This window comes from Dendropsophus ebraccatus, chromosome 4 (assembly GCF_027789765.1).
Source record: "Dendropsophus ebraccatus isolate aDenEbr1 chromosome 4, aDenEbr1.pat, whole genome shotgun sequence".
Lineage (NCBI taxonomy): Eukaryota > Metazoa > Chordata > Amphibia > Anura > Hylidae > Dendropsophus > Dendropsophus ebraccatus.
The window spans coordinates 168119506-168144608 of NC_091457.1; the positions used below are offsets into that span (position 1 = coordinate 168119506).

Sequence of the window (25103 nt, forward strand, 5' to 3'; positions counted from 1 at the left end):
ACAAAAATTACTAAATGTTGCTATATTTATATAAATATCATTATATCCTATAGAGACACACACACCAGTTACATGAATAAAACAATAGGAGGATATTCACTGTGTTGTACATGACACGAGTCTCTCGTCATCTTCAACAATTTCACTCTGTATCCTAAAAAGCATATTTAAATGGGTTGTCAGGACAAAACCAAAAGTTAGCTACCAGCCTGGGGGTTATATAAAAAAATAATAAACCAGTGACCGTCACCTCTTCTGCGCCCCTGCAGCAGCCGCTCTGACACCCCCAGTCCGACATTCTTTGGGGCTGTGCGCCATCCTGATCCCACGGGATCTGCCCACTCAGTGACTGTGGTTGTGTCCGACCTCGGTGATTGAAGAAGCCATGTGAGGTGCAGTCCCCCTCTTTGTTGAGAATGGTGCACCATTTTTTTGGGAGAAAGTTCTGGAGACGCATTTGTTTATCTCCCCCCGAGATCCTCCAAATTGTCCAGCAAAAAAGCAAAAAGAACATCAACCACCCAAAATGCATCAAGACATTATGACTAGAGATGAGTGACCCTGGAGCATGCTGGAGTCGATCCGAACCCAAACTTTCCGCATTTGATTAGCTGCGGCTGCTGAAGTTGGATAAAGCCCTAAGGCTATGTGGAAATCATGGATATAGTCATTGGCTGTATCCATGTTATCCAGACAACCTTAGAGCTTTATCCAAGTTCAGCAGCCCCCGCTAATCAAATACCGAACGTTCGGGTTCGGATCGACTTGAACCCGGTTCGCTTATCTCTAATTATGACGTCTCTTTGTGTCTCTTGACGTGGAGCTCTGCCACCTGCTCCGTGTTGCTGCTCTCATCCATACGGTCCAATGTGACAGAAAGGATCTAATAACCCAGACACCAAGACGTCCAATGCCGCCCATCTAATGTTCCGTTATGCTGCCCACAGTGGTCGTCCTCGGTGCGGAGCTGGTGTTAGGTACTGTTAGCTAGGTTCTAGGTTGGGACGATAAAGTTTTGGAACTGTTCCTGCTGTACGGCGGATTGCTGATGGAACCTTCCGGGATGATGGATGAGGCATCTATTTTCCTGGCTCTAATCTGCTTATAACGCTGAATCTCTTGTTATGTCCTGATTACATGCTCGCTGATCCGGCTTCATTATATGCATATTACTGTGTGTAACTGTGTGCACTGAGCAGGATCATCCCACATCCCCCTCGCCTTCAAGGGTCACAATATGGGAGGTTTTACATCATCCTTAAATGGGATGGATCTTCTAGGCTTTTTACGTTTTTTGTTTTTTTTTATTAATCTGATACTAGAACTTGTTCTTTTTTTCTAATTAGTTTCTTTTTCTTCTTGTAATTTTTTCAAATAAATTTTTTGTGCATTGTTACAGGGGCGGCCATCTTGCTACCGTTATTTTAAGACCATTTAGTGATAAAAATGTATTGATTTACAGCAAGTCCCGTGGACCATAGGACACAAAAGATGGGACCGGTCCTATCCAGATGAATGAGGCTTCTGGTCTTTATAGATTCATCTAACAGGCAGGGGGCGGCTGAGTTGTGAGCAGGTATTGTGTATACCTCTGTTAGCCGTATACTGGTGTCACCTGTCACTGTTACCTATACACTGATGTCACTGTATGGGTACGTGCACACTACAGAATGCCGAGGGATAGTGGGTACAGAGTCACTTTAAATACATTTGCACAGTATAACGTAACCTTGTCTATATGTGTCACTGCAGCAACTAACTAAACTCTCACTGAAATGTTTTTACAAAATAAAAATAATAATATCTCCAGAAATCCGCAGTACTTGTCAGTGTAGAATTGACCTCCAGGTCACAGTGACATTGCTTCTCCAGCACTATATCCGAATATAAATCTGCACGCAGCTCTCCTGCCCTAGTGTATGGCATATCACCCCTTGTTACCCTGGTAGTCTTATATCCAGCATATCACCCCTTGTTACCCTGGTAGTCTTATATCCAGCATATCGCCCCTTGTTACCCCGGTACAGTCTTATATCCAGTATATCGCCCCTTGTTACCCCGGTACAGTCTTATATCCAGTATATCGCCCCTTGTTACCCCGGTACAGTCTTATATCCAGCATATCGCCCCATGTTACCCTGGTACAGTCTTATATCCAGTATATCGCCCCTTGTTACCCCGGTACAGTCTTATATCCAGCATATCACCCCTTGTTACCCCGGTACAGTCTTATATCCAGCATATCACCCCTTGTTACCCCAGTACAGTCTTATATCCAGTATATCACCCCTTGTTACCCCGGTACAGTCTTATATCCAGCATATCACCCCATGTTACCCTGGTACAGTCTTATATCCAGTATATCGCCCCTTGTTACCCCGGTACAGTCTTATATCCAGTATATCACCCCTTGTTACCCCGGTACAGTCTTATATCCAGCATATCGCCCCATGTTACCCTGGTACAGTCTTATATCCAGTATATCGCCCCATGTTACCCTGGTACAGTCTTATATCCAGTATATCGCCCCATGTTACCCCGGTACAGTCTTATATCCAGCATATCGCCCCATGTTACCCCGGTACAGTCTTATATCCAGCATATCGCCCCATGTTACCCCGGTACAGTCTTATATCCAGCATATCACCCCATGTTACCCCGGTACAGTCTTATATCCAGCATATCGCCCCATGTTACCCTGGTACAGTCTTATATCCAGCATATCGCCCCATGTTACCCCGGTACAGTCTTATATCCAGCATATCGCCCCATGTTACCCCGGTACAGTCTTATATCCAGCATATCACCCCATGTTACCCCGGTACAGTCTTATATCCAGCATATCGCCCCATGTTACCCTGGTACAGTCTTATATCCAGTATATCGCCCCTTGTTACCCCGGTACAGTCTTATATCCAGCATATCGCCCCATGTTACCCCGGTACAGTCTTATATCCAGCATATCGCCCCTTGTTACCCCGATACAGTCTTATATCCAGCATATCGCCCCATGTTACCCCGGTACAGTCTTATATCCAGTATATCGCCCCATGTTACCCCGGTACAGTCTTATATCCAGCATATCACCCCATGTTACCCCGGTACAGTCTTATATCCAGCATATCGCCCCTTGTTACCCCGGTACAGTCTTATATCCAGCATATCGCCCCTTGTTACCCCTGTACAGTCTTATATCCAGCATATCGCCCCATGTTACCCCGGTACAGTCTTATATCCAGCATATCGCCCCTTGTTACCCCTGTACAGTCTTATATCCAGCATATCACCCCATGTTACCCCGGTACAGTCTTATATCCAGCATATCGCCCCATGTTAGCCCAGTACAGTCTTATATCCAGCATATCGCCCCATGTTACCCCGGTACAGTCTTATATCCAGTATATCGCCCCATGTTACCCCGGTACAGTCTTATATCCAGCATATCGCCCCATGTTACCCCGGTACAGTCTTATATCCAGTATATCGCCCCTTGTTACCCCGGTACAGTCTTATATCCAGCATATCACCCCTTGTTACCCCGGTACAGTCTTATATCCAGTATATCGCCCCTTGTTACCCCGGTACAGTCTTATATCCAGCATATCGCCCCATGTTACCCCGGTACAGTCTTATATCCAGCATATCGCCCCTTGTTACCCCTGTACAGTCTTATATCCAGCATATCGCCCCATGTTACCCCGGTACAGTCTTATATCCAGTATATCGCCCCTTGTTACCCCGGTACAGTCTTATATCCAGTATATCGCCCCTTGTTACCCCGGTACAGTCTTATATCCAGCATATCACCCCTTGTTACCCCAGTACAGTCTTGTATCCAGCATATCGCCCCATGTTACCCCGATACAGTCTTATATCCAGCATATCGCCCCATGTTAGCCCAGTACAGTCTTATATCCAGCATATCGCCCCATGTTACCCCGGTACAGTCTTGTATCCAGCATATCGCCCCATGTTACTCCGGTACAGTCTTATATCCAGCATATCGCCCCATGTTACCCCGGTACAGTCTTATATTCAGTATATCACCCCTTGTTACCCCGGTACAGTCTTATATCCAGCATATGGCCCCTTGTTACCCCGGTACAGTCTTATATCCAGCATATGGCCCCTTGTTACCCCGGTACAGTCTTATATCCAGCATATCGCCCCATGTTACCCCGATACAGTCTTGTATCAAGCATATCACCCCTTGTTACCCCGATACAGTCTTATATCCAGCATATCGCCCCTTGTTACCCCGATACAGTCTTATATCCAGCATATCGCCCCATGTTACCCCGGTAAAGTCTTATATCCAGTATATCACCCCTTGTTACCCCGGTACAGTCTTATATCCAGCATATCACCCCTTGTTACGCCCAGTACAGTCTTGTATCCAGCATATCGCCCCTTGTTACCCCGGTACAGTCTTATATCCAGCGTATCGCCCCATGTTACCCCAGTACAGTCTTATATCCAGCATATCACCCCTTGTTACCCCGATACAGTCTTGTATCAAGCATATCGCCCCATGTTACCCTGGTACAGTCTTATATCCAGCATATCGCCCCATGTTACCCCGATACAGTCTTGTATCCAGCATATTGCCCCTTGTTACCCCGATACAGTCTTATATCCAGCATATCGCCCCTTGTTACTCCGGTACAGTCTTATATCCAGCATATCGCCCCTTGTTACTCCGGTACAGTCTTGTATCCAGCATATTGCCCCTTGTTACCCCGATACAGTCTTGTATCCAGCATATTGCCCCTTGTTACCCCGGTACAGTGTTGCTGTCTCCGCAATAAATATGGCACATGGCTGCGACTCGTATTAAACACTTTAATTAAAAGTTTTCTTTTACATTATTCTTAAAACAATTACTGAATACAAAACCATTGTCTAGTGATCGCTGCCGTCCCAGGGCCCCTCATGCATATAAGTCTTGGCAGCGAACGTCTGGTCCGTGATTAACAAGGTTGATTGTGTTGCCTGGAAGACGAGTGGGTTTGGCAGTGCTTCTATTACAGGACGCCTTGTGCCCCGCACGCTCCGCTTGGTCCTTATATAAGGTCACTTCTTTGGTCAGCTGGACACATCAGAGGATACATCATCTGCCGCTCGCTCACGGTATTCAGGACCCATCCTCTTCTGCGTCAAACTGTTCGTCATAGGACTGAGATGAAAGGAAGGATTCCCATGTGGCAAGGCACTGCGGGAAAGAGACAGATGTGGACGTTATTCACAGGCAGGACGGCAAACAATCTGCTCAAAATGTGAAAGCAAAAAAATTCAAACTAGGTGAATAAAACACCTAAAGGACAAGCGGAACGTAAGAAGATATGAGGATAAGAGGACGTGGGGGAGCCAGGACGCGGGTGAGCCAAGAGGACGCGGGGGAACCAGGAGGACACAAGAGATAAGAGCACACGCGGGAGACAAGGGCACACGCGGAATGTAAGAGGACACGCGGGAGACAAGGGCACAGGCGGAATGTAAGAGGACACGCGGGAGACAAGGGCACAGGCGGAATGTAAGAGGACACGCGGAATGTAAGAGGACACGCGGAATGTAAGAGGACACGCGGGAGACAAGGGCACACGCGGAATGTAAGAGGACACGCGGGAGACAAGGGCACAGGCGGAATGTAAGAGGACACGCGGGAGACAAGGGCACAGGCGGAATGTAAGAGGACACGCGGGAGACAAGGGCACAGGCGGAATGTAAGAGGACACGCGGAATGTAAGAGGACACGCGGAATGTAAGAGGACACGCGGAATGTAAGAGGACACGCGGAATGTAAGAGGACACGCGGAATGTAAGAGGACACGCGGAATGTAAGAGGACACGCGGAATGTAAGAGGACGCGCGGAAGGTAAGAGGACGCGCGGAAGGTAAGAGGACGCGCGGAATGTAAGAGGACGCGCGGAATGTAAGAGGACGCGCGGAATGTAAGAGGACGCGCGGAATGTAAGAGGACGCGCGGGAGACAAGGGCACACGCGGAATGTAAGAGGACACGCGAGAGACAAGGGCACACGCGGAATGTAAGAGGACACGCGGGAGACAAGGGCACAGGCGGAATGTAAGAGGACACGCGGGAGACAAGGGCACAGGCGGAATGTAAGAGGACACGCGGAATGTAAGAGGACACGCGGAATGTAAGAGGACACGCGGAATGTAAGAGGACACGCGGAATGTAAGAGGACACGCGGAAGACAAGGGCACACGCGGAATGTAAGAGGACACGCGGGAGACAAGGGCACAGGCGGAATGTAAGAGGACACGCGGAATGTAAGAGGACACGCGGAATGTAAGAGGACACGCGGAATGTAAGAGGACACGCGGAATGTAAGAGGACACGCGGAATGTAAGAGCACACGCGGAATGTAAGAGGACACGCGGAATGTAAGAGGACACGCGGAATGTAAGAGGACACGCGGAATGTAAGAGGACACGCGGGAGACAAGGGCACACGCGGAATGTAAGAGGACACGCGGGAGACAAGGGCACAGGCGGAATGTAAGAGGACACGCGGGAGACAAGGGCACAGGCGGAATGTAAGAGGACACGCGGGAGACAAGGGCACAGGCGGAATGTAAGAGGACACGCGGAATGTAAGAGGACACGCGGAATGTAAGAGGACACGCGGAATGTAAGAGGACACGCGGAATGTAAGAGGACACGCGGAATGTAAGAGGACACGCGGGAGACAAGGGCACACGCGGAATGTAAGAGGACACGCGGAATGTAAGAGGACACGCGGAATGTAAGAGGACACGCGGAAGACAAGGGCACACGCGGAATGTAAGAGGACACGCGGGAGACAAGGGCACAGGCGGAATGTAAGAGGACACGCGGAATGTAAGAGGACACGCGGAATGTAAGAGGACACGCGGAATGTAAGAGGACACGCGGAATGTAAGAGGACACGCGGAATGTAAGAGGACACGCGGAATGTAAGAGGACACGCGGAATGTAAGAGGACACGCGGAATGTAAGAGGACACGCGGGAGACAAGGGCACACGCGGAATGTAAGAGGACACGCGGGAGACAAGGGCACAGGCGGAATGTAAGAGGACACGCGGGAGACAAGGGCACAGGCGGAATGTAAGAGGACACGCGGGAGACAAGGGCACAGGCGGAATGTAAGAGGACACGCGGAATGTAAGAGGACACGCGGAATGTAAGAGGACACGCGGAATGTAAGAGGACACGCGGAATGTAAGAGGACACGCGGAATGTAAGAGGACGCGCGGAAGGTAAGAGGACGCGCGGAATGTAAGAGGACGCGCGGAATGTAAGAGGACGCGCGGAATGTAAGAGGACGCGCGGGAGACAAGGGCACACGCGGAATGTAAGAGGACACGCGAGAGACAAGGGCACACGCGGAATGTAAGAGGACACGCGGGAGACAAGGGCACAGGCGGAATGTAAGAGGACACGCGGGAGACAAGGGCACAGGCGGAATGTAAGAGGACACGCGGAATGTAAGAGGACACGCGGAATGTAAGAGGACACGCGGAATGTAAGAGGACACGCGGAATGTAAGAGGACACGCGGAAGACAAGGGCACACGCGGAATGTAAGAGGACACGCGGGAGACAAGGGCACACGCGGAATGTAAGAGGACACGCGGAATGTAAGAGGACACGCGGAATGTAAGAGGACACGCGGAATGTAAGAGGACACGCGGAATGTAAGAGGACACGCGGAATGTAAGAGGACACGCGGAATGTAAGAGGACACGCGGAATGTAAGAGGACACGCGGGAGACAAGGGCACAGGCGGAATGTAAGAGGACACGCGGAATGTAAGAGGACACGCGGAATGTAAGAGGACACGCGGAATGTAAGAGGACACGCGGAATGTAAGAGGACACGCGGAATGTAAGAGGACACGCGGAATGTAAGAGGACACGCGGAATGTAAGAGGACACGCGGAATGTAAGAGGACACGCGGAATGTAAGAGGACACGCGGGAGACAAGGGCACACGCGGAATGTAAGAGGACACGCGGGAGACAAGGGCACACGCGGAATGTAAGAGGACACGCGGAAGGTAAGAGGACACGCGGAAGGTAAGAGGACACGCGGAATGTAAGAGGACACGCGGAATGTAAGAGGACACGCGGAATGTAAGAGGACACGCGGAATGTAAGAGGACACGCGGAATGTAAGAGGACGCGCGGAATGTAAGAGGACACGCGGAATGTAAGAGGACGCGCGGAATGTAAGAGGACGCGCGGGAGACAAGGGCACACGAGGAATGTAAGAGGACACGCGGGAGACAAGGGCACACGCAGAATATAAGAGGACACGCGGAATATAAGAGGACACGCGGAATATAAGAGGACACAGAACACAAGGATAGCCCCAGATCTTCATGCCGTGTGTACTAGCGCAAAAACTGAAATTTCTCATCAACTATGAAGATCTATATTAAAACATAACTTTTATTATAATTTTAATAATAAGATGTGCGATAATGTGAAATTAAAAACAAATGGTGTAGCCAATGCCTTTCTTCACTTTATGTGATATATAAAGATGAAACAATGTGGCTCACTTTAGCAGCCTGCGATATCACTGCTGTTATCAGATAATATCAGATGGAATAAACCGTATGAGTGTCCTGGGAGCAGATCGCTCCTGACTCTCCGCTTTATGGACACGGTATCGTATGTCTACTGGTGATAGTTAAACAAATTCAGTATGTTTCACTGTTATAGCGATAAATAGTAATCTTAGCAGTGAGATTTAAAGTAATTTACTTAGTGCCAGATAATAGACGGGCTAAGTATGAGTATACCGGCATTGGGAAACCCTTCCCTTGTAAGCCCCAGGTATCAGCCCAAACGAATTCAGACACTGACAGTGACAAATGGCCGCTAGATCGGTGACCCGTTGGTTAATGTTTCAATGCTATCGCTATAAGGTTACAGTGAACTACTTAATATCGCAGTTTATATCGCTATTCTGTCTGAAGCCTTCAATAGTATACGGCAATCAGAGCGCGGTTCTGGTCTCGCCCGGCAGCGCGGCCGCCCCTGCCGGAATACAGGACCAGAATCACCGCTAGTCTATTCGGCTAAGTTACACCATTATTTAAAACCTGTAAACATAACCCTCCACCACCCCAACGTTTCACCACTATATCGTGGCTTTATCAAGGGGAAAAACAGAACTATAGTGACGTGCCGGCCGCCCATCAGAGCTTTTTAAAGGGCTTGACGATTAACAGTGTAATCCAGGGGCCTCCCCCTTATTCAAATTCAACCAATAGACTAGTAACATATGTACATGGGCCAATAATATACATAGCTTTAATGAGCTACGGGCGGTTCTTTTGCGTATGTATGGCCTCTTCGCGCATGTCAATGAACTTATACATTCTCCGATCTACAGCGTATATACTGCGCATGTATCCTGTCTTAGAAAAAACTTCGTATATATATATATATATATATTCCATGAACTGCGCATGTTTCATGACTTAGAGGTATTCCAAGCAGGCAACGGTGATACCGCGCATGTCCAGGGACTTAATCTCAAGCGGTAATTTTTGTACGTATCCGCTGCGCATGTCCGAGGACTTAGTCTCTTTCAAAACCTGTCTTATCGCGCATGTCCAAAGACTTAGTTCATTTCAGTGCGTCCAGGAATCATTTACGGCGCATGTCAAAGAACATTTCGAAGCGCCGCGATTTCATCCCGTGTATGGTCAGAAATTTTTTTATTATATAAATGATAGAATACCCGGAGATAGGGATAACTTATCCTGTTATCTATATGTCATTTCTCCATGTCGGTAAGTATGGAACTCCATGATGATGAAATAGCAGTATCAGCGATCCTGTCTGTTGTTTAATGGATATAATTATTAAATATAAGGTACATTTCATCGGAATGTAAGAGGACGCGCGCGGAATGTAAGAGGACGCGCGCGGAATGTAAGAGGACGCGCGCGGAATGTAAGAGGACGCGCGCGGAATGTAAGAGGACGCGCTCGGAATGTAAGAGGACGCGCGCGGAATGTAAGAGGACATGCGGACACAAGAGGACACGCGGAATGTAAGAGGACACGCGGAATGTAAGAGGACACGCGGAATATAGCACAGTCCTGGATACATTGGGGGTACAAAGTTTATATGTAAAACCCCTAAGACAAACTCTGGATACAGCTGTGAACTGTGTGTTACCTAAAGGCTTAAATGGAGGAGAAGTAACAGGTTACTATAGGATGGATTCCATGGTTATTGAGTAGCTCCAGCACCAAGGACGTTGTTTCCATCCTGATGCTAGGGCCCGGTCATACACAACATATAGGAACATTGGTCAATTGCTGGCACGGCCCTGGTGTGTACATACACTGGAACATGACAAGGTCAATTCAGCTACAACGCTCCATTACCTGGGGGGCAAGTAAAACTTTCTCTTTTGCCTGAAGGAACAGAAAAGGAGCCCGGTTGACAGATCTGGTGCACGGATGAGATTGGGGCAATGTGATTATAACGTCAGTACAAAATACTGGTATAAAGCCAGGAAAAGTGTAAGGAAGTGACCACACGTCTAGCAACAAGTAGTGTGAGCCGCTGTGATAAACCCGCTGCAGCTTCTGCCTGTCTAGTCTAAGTTTTCAGCTTAAGAAAGTAATAACGAATCTGCCCGGAGTCTGGAATCTTCCGGTAAACATTGAGACAGGTGTCTGGCAGCTGGTCATTACTCTGTAATTTACTATTGTGGTAAATGTAATTTATTATTTTTTTAAGGAAACCTTTGTAGCATCTAATGTCAGCCCAGGATCCCGCCACCTCTACAATGGCTGACGCTACACGGGATTGGACTATTTCAGCTTCTACCGTTGGAGACAATTATATACGCTGACAACTTAATACAGATATCTCAGATAGACGCTCGTGTCATTTTGACAGAAGTTCTTAAGAAATTGCTCAATTTACTCCACTCAAAAGACGGAATTATAAAAGCAGCATTTACCGAAACCCTCCGCACACTGCGGGCAGACGGGGGAGACGCAGAGAACGGGAAAACACAATGGAAAAACCACGAGCACCATGGACTCAACACTAATGACAGCATCTTTTCAACAGCAACACTGGAACGAAAATGCGCTGTTTTAGTGCGATCTGGTCCGGACAAACCCAAACTTTGCCGAAGTTTGTCGAACCTACCGAACTTTGAAAAGCTTCCTCATCTCTAGTAAACATCCACAGTGCAGGGAGACAACGTGAGCGAATGCTTTGTAGCTCCCTGAATTTTGGCGCGGATTCCTCTGATCAGTCACCGCCGTTCGCTGCTTGTAAATATATCTGGTAAAACGGCTTTAGAAACAAACAAAAAAGTATAAGAATAATAAAGCTGTAAATCAGCATCCAAATTAAAAAGCTCGGGAAAAAAGAAAAAAAACAGTACAAAGAGAAGAGAGAGGAAAGAGGAGGGGGAGGAGGGTTACTGATGGCACGGAGCAGCCGTTTACAGTCATTAGAATGTGAATGGCTCTTTATGAGGTATCAGAATCAGGCGCCATCTTCCCTGATTGTAATGACTGCACCTTCAGACTGACAGCTCGAACGCACAGAGTACCGGAAGATTAGGCGGCTTTAAATAGCGATAGTAATTATCCCGGGCTTCAGTGGATTTTGTTACCTTCGAAGCTGCAGAATATCACAATCTCATAGTACAAAAGAGGGAACAAACAAGGTGGTGGCCATAGTCCGCTATACGAGGGTGACGGGAGGCTTCTAACCTGCTCTGCTTCTCCACCGACACAAAGGAACGACACTACTGATGGCAGGTGGAAGCGAGGATCTCTGCTGCCGCTTTCCCTGGGGGTCACATATAGGGGGCAGTAGGGGGTTTGTTCACACGTATGGATTATAAACACACAGAAAGTTAAGTTGCATTGCGGATACATGGAAGAATGGTCACTGTCTGTCTCCACTGACTTAAATGGGAACGTTAAACCCCCAACAGATCGGCAGTGAGGGATTGTCGGAGGCTTCTCAGCAAGTTACTTGTGGATAAGCAGCAACTGCACATTACAACCCAATGTTTGTATTTCCAACAAGAGGACAGTACAGAAAACCGCAGCACTCACCAGATGCTAGTCTTCCTGTTGGACGTGCCGTAGTTAGCCATCTATGTTACCGAGTCTTTTTAACGTTACTGCAGTACTGGTTACGTTTCTATGTGAATTGGGTAGTGAAGGCCTATACTTTGTTTTTTTTCTTGCTGGTTTGGACCAATGTTTTTCCTCTTCTGTCTCTGTAGGAAATCCGCATTATTTCTACTGATGACTTTGCTGCAGAAATGTTTGAAGTTTCTGCCTGGAAATTGGGAACAAAAACCTTTCGTGCAGACGGCCGGTGCGAACGGGGCCTAAATATTATAAAGGTCCTGGACAGAAGAGGATGAAGAAGGCATCGCAGCCTGTAAGCTTACACTTAGTTTTTATTTTTTATCCCCCCCCGGCACCAGTGTGTGGTTCCTGCTCCTTCCGGAAGGTTATACTGGTAGCTGGGGTGTCGGAGAAGTAATGTGTAAGGGCCTTTCCACAGCGCGACTAATCGAGCACCGGGCCTTTTCCTATTGTTTGGGGCAGCTGCAATGGTCTCGCAGCTCAATTATTGGGTCAATTTGGGTCCGCTATCCCGACTGCCAGCCCTGCATTGCTTAGAGCGGAGTTCCCATTATTTAGGTATTCTTAACAAGAGAAAAGAAACCACCCCGGCTTGTGCAGTCTTGTGTGGATTATAGTGCATGCCATGGTTTGTCTCCACCTGGTGCTTCTTGTATCTCTCCAGTGCAGATTCTTCTCCTTTTTCCTACTTTTGAGCATTTGAGGTTTTGCTCAGCTTTGTTTCTCTGGGTCCTAGAGCCTTCTTGTTATTTCCGCTGGGTGGAGTTAGTGGATTGTTTCCAGCGAGGACAGTGAGGTTACTTTTTCTGGGTATACCGTACATTAGAGTACAGGGACAGATGGAGGGAAAGAGTAAGGGCAGTTTGCTAGGGTCAGTCCTTGTATTGTCCCAGTTTTTTGTTATCTTTTGCTGATGTGTGACCATCTACTCCATCCTCTGGATTCCGTCATCTATCGGAGAGTTTGTTTTCTTCCTACCTGCCAGTATTGAGACCCTGTAACGTCTGTAACGTCTTAAGGTCCTGGCAATGTCAGGAGTCTCTGTTAGGATCCAGAAGGGTGATTACCATAGGTGCAGTCTAGTTCTGCAATCTAGTGGCCGGCCATGTCATTACAACTACAGTATAGGATACTGTCTTGTTCACGTTCGTGCTTCTATATTACAGAGACGCAGTCCCTAAAGCAGAGGGTTATATCAGATTCTCTGCAGCTTCTATTCATTTTCTAGACTCGGCCAAGAGTGAACCTGACCTGAAGGTAATTCCCTGGCCCAAACAGCGGCACGTATAATAATAATTATACAGACAGATTCCATAAACCCCACAATGAACTCTTTCCGTCCTGCTAGATTTCCATATGGAGGCGATAATGTGACAGACAGGAGGGCGACCCAAGGCCCCAGTCCACACTCCGGTAACTTCGACCTGTGTTATTCCTAATCTATTCCGGTAACTTCCACCTGTGTTATTCCTAATCTATTCCGGCAACCTCCACCTGTGTTATTGCTCACAAGTCCGGCCATTACTAATCTATTCCGGTAACTTCCACCTGTGTTATTCCTAATCTATTCCGGTAACTTCCACCTGTGTTATTCCTCATGATTCCGGTATGGAGTGAGCGGAGCGGGGATAACAATGTGATTGGGGATTCTGAGCGGGATCTTCTCCATCTTCATTAGTATCCGGCCTTGGGCTTTCCTGCAGGATTCCCAGGGGTTCAGTCAATTTCTCTTTCTCGCTGCGGCCTCATTATAAGAGACAGGTGGTTACGTCTCCGGCTGTGAGGAAACGAGGAAAAAACGAGGAGCACATCTGCTTGCAGCTCCCAGATGCTTCGCCATCTCCTAAGTTGGGAATGAATACGTTAGTCTGATATCGCTCAGGTGGTATAGTCCATATAAACAGGACTGCATTAATAAGACCATCCCAAAATGGTCTCTGGGATCCGCCACCGCCGAGGTCCGAAGCACAAAGAGCGGGTCCTGCTGCTAAGAGACTCTCCATGTTCCACAGAGCTCGGCAAAAAACTTCAGCATCTTACACGCTTCAGCTTTATTGCAAAAACAAAGGGACAGTCGCATCAGACAATTACTTATTAAAGAATTTTTTTTAAGAATTTTTGAAGACATTTTTTCTAGTTTTCCATTTTCTCTCTATTATGAAATAATCCTGAGATCTTGCAGTTCTCATTCTCACCACTGGGGCTAAAACTAAGCTGAGACTTCCTGTGATGATAAGAGGAGGCTGCAGTAAAGTGATCTGTACAGCATTGCAGGAGAATAGCAGCTTCCTGTGGAATGACCTCTTCACAGGTCACAGAGCGCGCTCAGTAATGTCTCACATTCATCACAAGGTGACAGAGTCTGTCTATTGTCGTCTATGTCCACGTGTCTTGCTGTAAAGCATGTCACTAACAGCCCAGGCAATATGGCCGTCCCCATAACAATGTACAAAAAGTGAAATAAATAAATTAAAGTGCCTCCAGCCCGTGCCAGCCTCCACTCTGTCCCCTTCACTCTATTTCAGCCTCTGCTCCATCATCTCTGCCCCATGCCGATTGCTGCCCCATCTCCTCCGCCAGGTGTCAGACACCTCCACCCTGTGCCAGCCAATGCACCATCACCTCCCCATCTATAACCTAATATCCTTCATATCTGTACATACATTGGCTTGTGAACAGCTCATCCACCTCCAAGGTCTCCTATCGTATCAAAAGATGGACGGTATTTATGATATATACAGGGGTGGTCTCCCCATAGCGGCTGCCCCCCATAGTGGTGGTCTTTAGGACATTCTTAGATTTGGCACAGTATCGTCACAGTATCCATCTTGAATAGTCACCATTCATCTTTTCTCGGCTTTGTTAGTAAAAACTATTTGCTGCGATTCGGCTAATTTCACACCATAATAAGAATAATAAAAGGATTCTACTAGAAAAAAAAAAGCCAAAAGGACAAGATGAGCGCTGATGACAGCGACAAGATGACAGCGACAAAAGAGCAGATTTTAGAGCTCAACCTGTACAGTGTGACGCGGAACAAACCGGCCGTCGCTTCATACACCGCCATTCATTAATGAGAGGACGGAGCCGGAACTTTCCACTTATCGCAGAAAAAGCATAAAAGGAGCATAATACTGAAAAGACGATGACTAGAGGGTCCTCATAGCCTGAGCCCCAGGTTACCTGCTCGTAGTGGCTGATCCGGCTGTCCGCCATGCTCACAAACGCAGCTTTTACGTCAGTCCGCATGTTTTTTGTCCATCGCTCCCAGTCGGCTTTCAGAGCGTTATTGGCGCATTCTACTTTATCCTCCAGCTTCTCAATCTCTTCCTTCAGCTGCAAAAAAAACACAATATGGAGTCACATAAACATACGGGAAACACATCGATAAAAAGATTGACTGAAAATGGACGGAACAAGGTGAATTATCCCAGGGGCTGAGCTGCAGTACCGGGAGTGGCCACTGCCATATACATGTCACTGTGCTGGGTACTACAGCCACTATGCTGCTTAATCTGTAGATAAGTAGGTGATTTAGAGGTCAAACTTATAATGATTATACACTGACAAGGGTTATAGGAAATGGCCATCAACTTAACAACTCAGAAAACTATATTATATATATATATATATATATACATAAAAATATATATACACACACACACACATATGGATAGCAAAAGAAATAGCAATTGAAGTATCAAAAAGTTTCCTCTTTTATTTTGCCATATGCGTACAAAAAACAAACATCTTCACTCTTTATGTTGGCCATTTGGGCCATTTTTTTGCATGTTTGCAGGATTGATCGGGGGTCCCATTGTCTTCCCTTGCTTCCCTTTACCACTGTGTTCCCCTCCTCCGGCGCTATCCTGGGGCTGGAGGGGACAGTACAGAAGTACGACCTTGTACAAGCCACTTAGAAGGTCTTCCTGGGAATCTTGCTGGTCTCCTCCCAGCAGATGATATTTTCTTTTTCTCAAAAAAGGTACAAAAATTCTCATTTCAGGGAGAGAGACAGTATCCCATCATTAAGCCGTGTCCGTACTGGGCTCCATAACCATCTCAAATTCCGGGGTTCATTGGGCTCAAACTCACACAAGGACACTTTACTTAGGCCTTATACACAAGATCCATGTTTCACAGACGTGCCGTCCGTGGTTGTCCTGTAGTGGGGTTCCCCCCAAGCGGCATCATCGACCAATATGGTGCTGGCAGCGGGGAAAGTCTTCGAATATTCGCTGCACTGTAATGAAGCAGCATACACTACAGGGTTTCCACGGACCACACGTCCAGTAAACACGGAACGTGTGTATTAGGCCTCACAGAACCTGTCCTCCGAGGATCCCAGTTCTCTATCCTTGGACAGGTAGATAAGGGACAATGGCCTCAGCAGGCAAGCTCTTCCCCCAGGAGAATGGACCCTGAAGAAGGGACTCTTGGCCAAAAGATGGGTAACTGAAATAGACCCGGTCGCCTCAAGAAACAAATCAAAGCCTCCACATATTTCTCCCTCAGAATAGAGGATCCAGTCTCGAGGATAGATGATCTGACCCAGAAATGGGACGTCTTCCTCTAACATATGCTTTGCCTCCAATCCCATTGCTTCCAGGGCTTTTCCGGAAGCTTCAGGAGTCCACTTATCTAATCCTGGCGCCCATTGTGGCCAAAGCGGAGATGGTTTGGCCCAATATTTTTTCCATCCAGTTCAGTTTCATCCGAATATTAGCAATGTATTGGTTTATCTTCAGACCGGGCTGAACAAGGGGTTAAAACCAGGCACCCATGATAGTACGAGTACCCTTTACGTGTCCGCCTTATCTGCTTATTTTGGCCAATCACAGATTAAGAGATTCTTTGCTGCCACAGACTATTTTGCAGGCCTATATTCCCTACAGCCAGGTCCGCACCTGGGGCGCAGCGATCACACACAACAGGAGTTTGGTAACACACAGTCCGCGTCCTCCTCTCCCCCAGCGAGGACCATCAGCATCTGTGCTCCACAAATACACAGGAAAATAATCTCGCAGCTATTGGACGTCCCCCGGGTGACAACAGCCCGAAATGTGCGCACAGATTGTGTTTTCCGAATAGCAGAGCGATACTGGCAGAGAATACCACTCCGCGCATTATGCTGGCATCTGGAATTGTTTAGTAATTGGACAGATTGAATGATCAGCTTCGGATCTACGGATTTATTTTAGACTTTAGTCTCTTTGGGGAAAGATGTCGACACAGTGATAACTGACATCAAGGTTCTCGATATAAATACGGACACGTCCACAACAGAGAACACTGGAGGGTAGCGAAGTTCCTTCTTCTCCAAATAAGTTAGATCACACCAGTAATAATAAGAAATTGATATCTATCAGAAAGACCTAGATCTTAGGCTGGGGTCACACTACGTTTTTATCATCCGTTTTTGCAAAAAAACAGACGAAAAATGGCTGTATTTGTGCGCATCTGCTTTGGTCCATTTTTCTATTGACTTCTATTATAAAAAAAAAAAAAAAAAAAAAAGGACCAAAACACATTTTTTTAACATACACAAAAACATGATCAGCCACATTTTTGTGTACATAAAAAAAAACAGACTTTTTTTTTTTCATAATGAAAGTCGATGGAAAAAAAGGACCAAAACTGATGCGCACAAATGCAGCCATTTTTTGCAAAAAACGTAGTGTGAACCCAGTGAAGTCTATGTATATCAGAGTGTGTAAATATATAAGATTAAAATCCATATCCATGTTAGATGTAAAAATCCAGTGATCAGAGCAACTAGGAGTAAGGCCTGGTATTCGGGGCCAAGATCTCCCTGTAAACCCTGTTGGGGTTCTCTCATGTAGTGATGTGAGGAGTATACGGAGAATGTTTAGGAGAGTAAACAGAGAACAGTGATCTCCAGATCTCTATGTAGAAACACGGCCGGTCAGATGGATCCAGATCTCTGTGGGGAAACATGGCCGGTCAGATGGATCCAGATCTCTATGTAGAAACACGGCCGGTCAGATGGATCCAGATCTCTGTGGGGAAACATGGCCGGTCAGATGGATACAGATCTCTATAGAGAAACACGGCCGGTCAGATGGATCCAGGTCTCTGTGGAGAAACATGGCCGGTCAGATGGATCCAGATCTCTATGTAGAAACACGGCCGGTCAGATGGATCCAGGTCTCTGTGGAGAAACATGGCCGGTCAGATGGATTCAGATCTCTGTGGGGAAACATGGCCGGTCAGATGGATTCAGATCTCTGTGGGGAAACATGGCCGGTCAGATGGATCCAGATCTCTGTGGAGAAACATGGCCGGTCAGATGGATACAGATCTCTGTGGGGAACATGGCCGGTCAGATGGATACAGATCTCTATAGAGTAACATGGCTGGTCAGATGGATACAGATCTCTGTGCAGAAACATGGCCAGTCAGATGGATTCAGATCTCTGTGGGGAAACATGGCCCAGTCAGATGGATCCAGTTCTCTGTGGAGAAACATGGCCGGTCAGATGGATCCAGATCTCTGTGGAGAAACAAGGCCGGTCAGATGGATCCAGATCTCTGTGGGGAAACATGGCCGGTCAGATGGATCCAGTTTTTTGTGGAGAAACATGGCCGGTCAGATGGATCCAGATCTCTATAGAGTAACATGGCCAGTCAGATGGATCCAGATCTCTGTGGAGTAACATGGGGGGCTCCCCAGCTGCAGCTGTATAGCTATTGAGAGAGGAAACATTGGTAACGAACCAAAATACAAGTTCTGTGTGATATGTTCCTTTGCGGTGGCCCACTGTATAGTAATACATAGTTGCCTTCTCTGGATCTGTGCAATCTGATTTGATCTGTAATCTGTACAAACTGATCCGCGATCTATGCGATCTGTACAATCTGATCCGTGATCTGATCTGTAATCTGTACAATCTGATCTGTGATCTATGCACCTACAGGATCCCCAGAGTCCATTTGCCGATGAATATCCAGAATGCGTCGCTATCAAACCAGACAAGGCTAATGCCTCCGGACAACATCTGGAACACACGCATCCCGGTGTCAGAGGATTAATGAGACGCCAAGGAAGACGGAGCCATAAAATAATGTACAGAGACATGAATGAAAGCCGGCTGGAGAGAGGGCGGCCGAAGAGCGCGGAGAAACAGGATCAAAAAACATCAAATCCACTTTCTTCACAAAAACATCAAACGAGCCACAGGCTGCACGGCCGTCCTCAGAAAGTCGTCCAAGCGAATTACAGTCACGCTGACGCTCATTGAACTTCTGCTCATGAATTTCTAATAAAAAAAGGAAAATTCAAAGACTTTATCCTTATTTGAAATTACAGCCAGCGACGTCCACGTCCGACTTTTTGCGTCCTAATAGGAACTTGTATCATCCAGGATTTCTTCAATGACTCATAGCGTCCAGATAGGCGGCATGTGAGGAGGATCTACGAGGACGGGATCAGTCACAGGAGATTCTTATCCTGGATACACAACAATCCCTCAGTGTATGATCCATGGGACCCAACATTCCTGCATGACAGCTTAGATACATGGGATACTACTGTGTACCGTGACCACCTCTCTGGCTGTGCGCAGGGCGTCATGTCTGTGTAGTCTATAGGAACCAGAGATCATCAACCAAACATGAGGCGAGGAGAGGCGTGGGCTTTTACTTACAGCCTCCTTGTCGGCTTTCCGGTTCACCAGAGCGTCCACTTTGGCGTCAAGTTCTGCCTGGATCAGGTCTCGTCTTCTCAGCACGCCCTACGACAAAACCAGACAAAAGTGAATACTTAATGTAGCACAATGTGTAATAGTGATACATGGCTACGTGTAATAGGGACACATGGCTACGTGTAATAGTGATACATGGCTCCGTGTAATAGTGATACATGGCTACGTGTAATAGGGACACATGGCTACGTGTAATAGTGATACATGGCTACGTGTAATAGTGATACATGGCTACGTGTAATAGGGACACATGGCTACGTGTAATAGGGACACATGGCTACGTGTAATAGTGATACATGGCTCCGTGTAATAGTGATACATGGCTACGTGTAATAGGGACACATGGCTACGTGTAATAGTGATACATGGCTACGTGTAATAGTGATACATGGCTACGTGTAATAGGGACACATGGCTACGTGTAATAGTGATACTACGTGTAATAGTGATACATGGCTATGTGTAATAGTGATACATGGCTACGTGTAATAGTGATACATGGCTACGTGTAATAGTGATACATGGCTACGTCTAATAGTGATACATGGCTACGTCTAATAGTGATACATGGCTACGTGTAATAGTGATACATGGCTACGTGTAATAGTGATACTACGTGTAATAGTGATACACTGCTCCGTGTAATACTGATACATGGCTACGTGTAATAGTGACACATGGCTCTGTGTAATAGTGACACATGGCTACGTGTAATAGTGACACATGGCTCCGTGTAATAGTGATACTACGTGTAATAGTGATACATGGCTATGTGTAATAGTGATACATGGCTACGTGTAATAGTGATACATGGCTACGTGTAATAGTGATACATGGCTACGTCTAATAGTGATACATGGCTACGTCTAATAGTGATACATGGCTACGTGTAATAGTGATACATGGCTACGTGTAATAGTGATACTACGTGTAATAGTGATACATGGCTATGTGTAATAGTGATACATGGCTACGTGTAATAGTGATACATGGCTACGTCTAATAGTGATACATGGCTACGTCTAATAGTGATACATGGCTACGTGTAATACTGATACATGGCTACGTGTAATAGTGACACATGGCTACGTGTAATAGTGACACATGGCTCCGTGTAATAGTGATACATGGCTACGTGTAATAGTGACACATGGCTACGTGTAATAGTGACACATGACTACGTGTAATAGTGACACATGGCTCCGTGTAATAGTGATACATGGCTCCGTGTAATAGTGACACATGGCTACGTGTAATAGTGACACATGGATACGTGTAATAGTGATACATGGCTACGTGTAATAGTGACACATGGCTACGTGTAATAGTGATACTACGTGTAATAGTGATACATGGCTATGTGTAATAGTGATACATGGCTACGTGTAATAGTGATACATGGCTACGTGTAATAGTGATACATGGCTACGTCTAATAGTGATACATGGCTACGTCTAATAGTGATACATGGCTACGTGTAATAGTGATACATGGCTACGTGTAATAGTGATACTACGTGTAATAGTGATACACTGCTCCGTGTAATACTGATACATGGCTACGTGTAATAGTGACACATGGCTACGTGTAATAGTGACACATGGCTCCGTGTAATAGTGATACATGGCTACGTGTAATACTGATACATGGCTACGTGTAATACTGATACATGGCTACGTGTAATAGTGATACATGGCTACGTGTAATAGTGATACATGGCTACGTGTAATAGTGATATACGGCTACGTGTAATAGTGACACACGGCTATGTGTAATAGTGACACATGGCTACGTGTAATAGTGACACATGGCTACGTGTAATAGTGACACATGGCTACGTGTAATAGTGACACATGGATACGTGTAATAGTGACACATGGCTACGTGTAATAGTGACACATGGCTACGTGTAATAGTGACACATGGCTACGTGTAATAGTGACACATGGCTACGTGTAATAGTGATACATGGGGATGTGTAATAGTGATACATGGCTACGTCTAATAGTGATACACGGCTACGTCTAATAGTGATACACGGCTCCGTCTAATAGTGATACACGGCTCCGTGTAATAGTGATACACGGCTACGTGTAATAGTGACACATGGCTACGTGTAATAGTGACACATGGCTACGTGTAATAGTGACACATGGCTACGTGTAATAGTGACACATGGATACGTGTAATAGTGATACATGGCTACGTGTAATAGTGATACATGGCTACGTGTAATAGTGACACATGGCTACGTGTAATAGTGACACGCGGCTACGTGTAATAGTGACACATGGCTACGTGTAATAGTGATACATGGCTACGTGTAATAGTGATACATGGCTACGTCTAATAGTGATACACGGCTACGTCTAATAGTGATACACGGCTACGTCTAATAGTGATACACGGCTCCGTGTAATAGTGATACATGGCTACGTGTAATAGTGATACATGGCTACGTGTAATAGTGACACATGGCTACGTGTAATAGTGACACATGGCTACGTGTAATAGTGACACATGGATACGTGTAATAGTGACACATGGCTACGTGTAATAGTGATACATGGCTACGTGTAATAGTGACACATGGCTCCGTGTAATAGTGACACATGGCTACGTGTAATAGTGACACAAGGCTACGTGTAATAGTGATACACGGCTACGTGTAATAGTGACACATGGCTACGTGTAATAGTGACACATGGCTACGTGTAATAGTGACACATGGCTCCGTGTAATAGTGATACATGGCTCCGTGTAATAGTGACACATGGCTCCGTGTAATAGTGACACATGGCTACGTGTAATAGTGATACATGGCTCTGTGTAATAGTGACACATGGCTACGTGTAATAGTGATACATGGCTACGTGTAATAGTGACACATGGCTACGTGTAATAGTGATACATGGCTACGTGTAATAGTGATACATGGCTACGTGTAATAGTGACACATGGCTACGTGTAATAGTGACACATGGCTCCGTGTAATAGTGACACATGGCTCCGTGTAATAGTGACACATGGCTACGTGTAATAGTGATACATGGCTACGTGTAATAGTGACACATGGCTCCGTGTAATAGTGACACATGGCTACGTGTAATAGTGACACATGGCTACGTGTAATAGTGACACATGGCTACGTGTAATAGTGACACATGGCTACGTGTAATAGTGACACATGGCTACGTGTAATAGTGACACATGGCTACGTGTAATAGTGATACATGGCTACGTCTAATAGTGATACATGGCTCCGTGTAATAGTGATACATGGCTACGTGTAATAGTGACACATGGCTACGTGTAATAGTGATACATGGCTACGTGTAATAGTGATACAAGGCTACGTGTAATAGTGATACACGGCTCCGTGTAATAGTGACACATGGCTACGTGTAATAGTGACACATGGCTACGTGTAATAGTGACACATGGCTACGTGTAATAGTGACACATGGCTACGTGTAATAGTGATACATGGCTACGTGTAATAGTGATACATGGCTCCGTGTAATAGTGATACATGGCTACGTATAATAGTGATACATGGCTACGTGTAATAGTGACACATGGCTCCGGGTAATAGTGATACATGGCTGTGTAATAGTGATACATGGCTACGTATAATAGTGACACATGGCTACGTGTAATAGTGATACATGGCTACCTGTAATAGTGACACATGGCTACGTGTAATAGTGATACATGGCTCCGTGTAATAGTGACACATGGCTCCGTGTAATAGTGATACATGGTGGGAGAAGGTAGTGAGAAGTGGTGTGCGCTCCCCGCCTGCAGAAGCCTCCGTTATTGAGGGGGTCTGGCTGACTGCAGGTGACAGTGTCAGTCAGTGCTGCAGGTGGCAGTGAGTGTCAGTCAGTGCTGCTTCCTGAGTGGACAGTCTCACGTCACAGAAGTTTCATATACTCGGCAGAATACTGGACACTACAGAGGTATCTGAGGACACTATAGAGGTATCATGGCTGGAGTCATAGACGTCTGTAATTGTCTGTTTCTGCTGGTACTCCCCTCCATACAGGGCACTGAAACCCCGCCAAATCCCCTCACTAACAGTCACCGCTACGACTGTCAGCATTCATAGAACTCCAGAAATCCTAAGAGCAGCGGGTAATGTGGAGCGCCGGGGGGCACGTCTCGATGGGCACACAGGGTGTCACATTATCCAGGAACAGAGACTGACACTAATACACAGCAGCAAATAGCCGTCCTGATGAGAACTCCGGCAGGAAGAGACGGAGGACACAACTTCCACCAGCAGCTTTACCAGGGTCACTCAGTGCCAGCTAAAACTCTGCTGCTCCTTCTGTACAATCTTAATGGAATAATTGCAGACATTTATATTTTTAGTACTGTGCGCGGGGCGGGGGCACTGTGTGCGCGGGGCGGGGGCACTGTGTGCGCGGGGCGGGGGCACTGTGTGCGCGGGGCGGGGGCACTGTGTGCGCGGGGGCACTGTGTGCGCGGGGGCACTGTGTGCGCGGGGGCACTGTGTGCGCGGGGGCACTGTGTGCGCGGGGGCACTGTATGCGCGGGGGCACTGTGTGCGCGGGGGCACTGTGTGCGCGGGGGCACTGTGTGCGCGGGGCGGGGGCACTGTGTGCGCGGGAGCACTGTGTGCGCGGGGCGAGGGCAGGGGCACTGTGTGCGTGGGGCGGGGGCACTGTGTGCGCGGGGCGGGGGCACTGTGTGCGCGGGGCGGGGGCACTGTGTGCGCGGGGCGGGGGCACTGTGTGCCCGGGGCGGGGGCACTGTGTGCCCGGGGCGGGGGCACTGTGTGCCCGGGGCGGGGGCACTGTGTGCCCGGGGCGGGGGCACTGTGTGCCCGGGGCGGGGGCACTGTGTGCCCGGGGCGGGGGCACTGTGTGCCCGGGGCGGGGGCACTGTGTGCCCGGGGCGGGGGCACTGTGTGCCCGGGGCGGGGGCACTGTGTGCCCGGGGCGGGGGCACTGTGTGCCCGGGGCGGGGGCACTGTGCAGTGAGGGCAGAGCCTACGGGTGCAGCAGATACAGAGAATGCAGGCGCACTGTGTGAGGTGGATGCGGGGAGCACCGTGTGCGGGTAGGTTCTTTTCTGGAAAGTATGAGGCTGAATCTAGGATGTTAAGGGGAAGGATGTCAGTAAGAAGGGGGAAGATGTAAGTAAGTGGGGGAGGATGTCAGTAAGAAGAGGAAGGATGTCAGTAAAGAAGGGG

General features: G+C 47.3%; 1 protein-coding gene across 1 annotated transcript in view; it reads right to left on the reverse strand.

Moving 5' to 3' along the window:
• Positions 1-4828: 4828 nt before the first annotated feature.
• The window catches only part of SNX7 (sorting nexin 7), a 78503-nt gene continuing 58228 nt past the window's right edge, over positions 4829-25103 (reverse strand). Inside the window, exons 7-9 of the mRNA XM_069969088.1 lie at positions 19826-19912; positions 15342-15494; positions 4829-5212 (exon numbers count right to left, since the gene is read on the reverse strand). Of these exons, the coding sequence (XP_069825189.1) occupies positions 5135-5212; positions 15342-15494; positions 19826-19912 (318 nt within the window). The 3' untranslated portion in view covers positions 4829-5134. The remainder of the gene's footprint in view (positions 5213-15341; positions 15495-19825; positions 19913-25103) is intronic.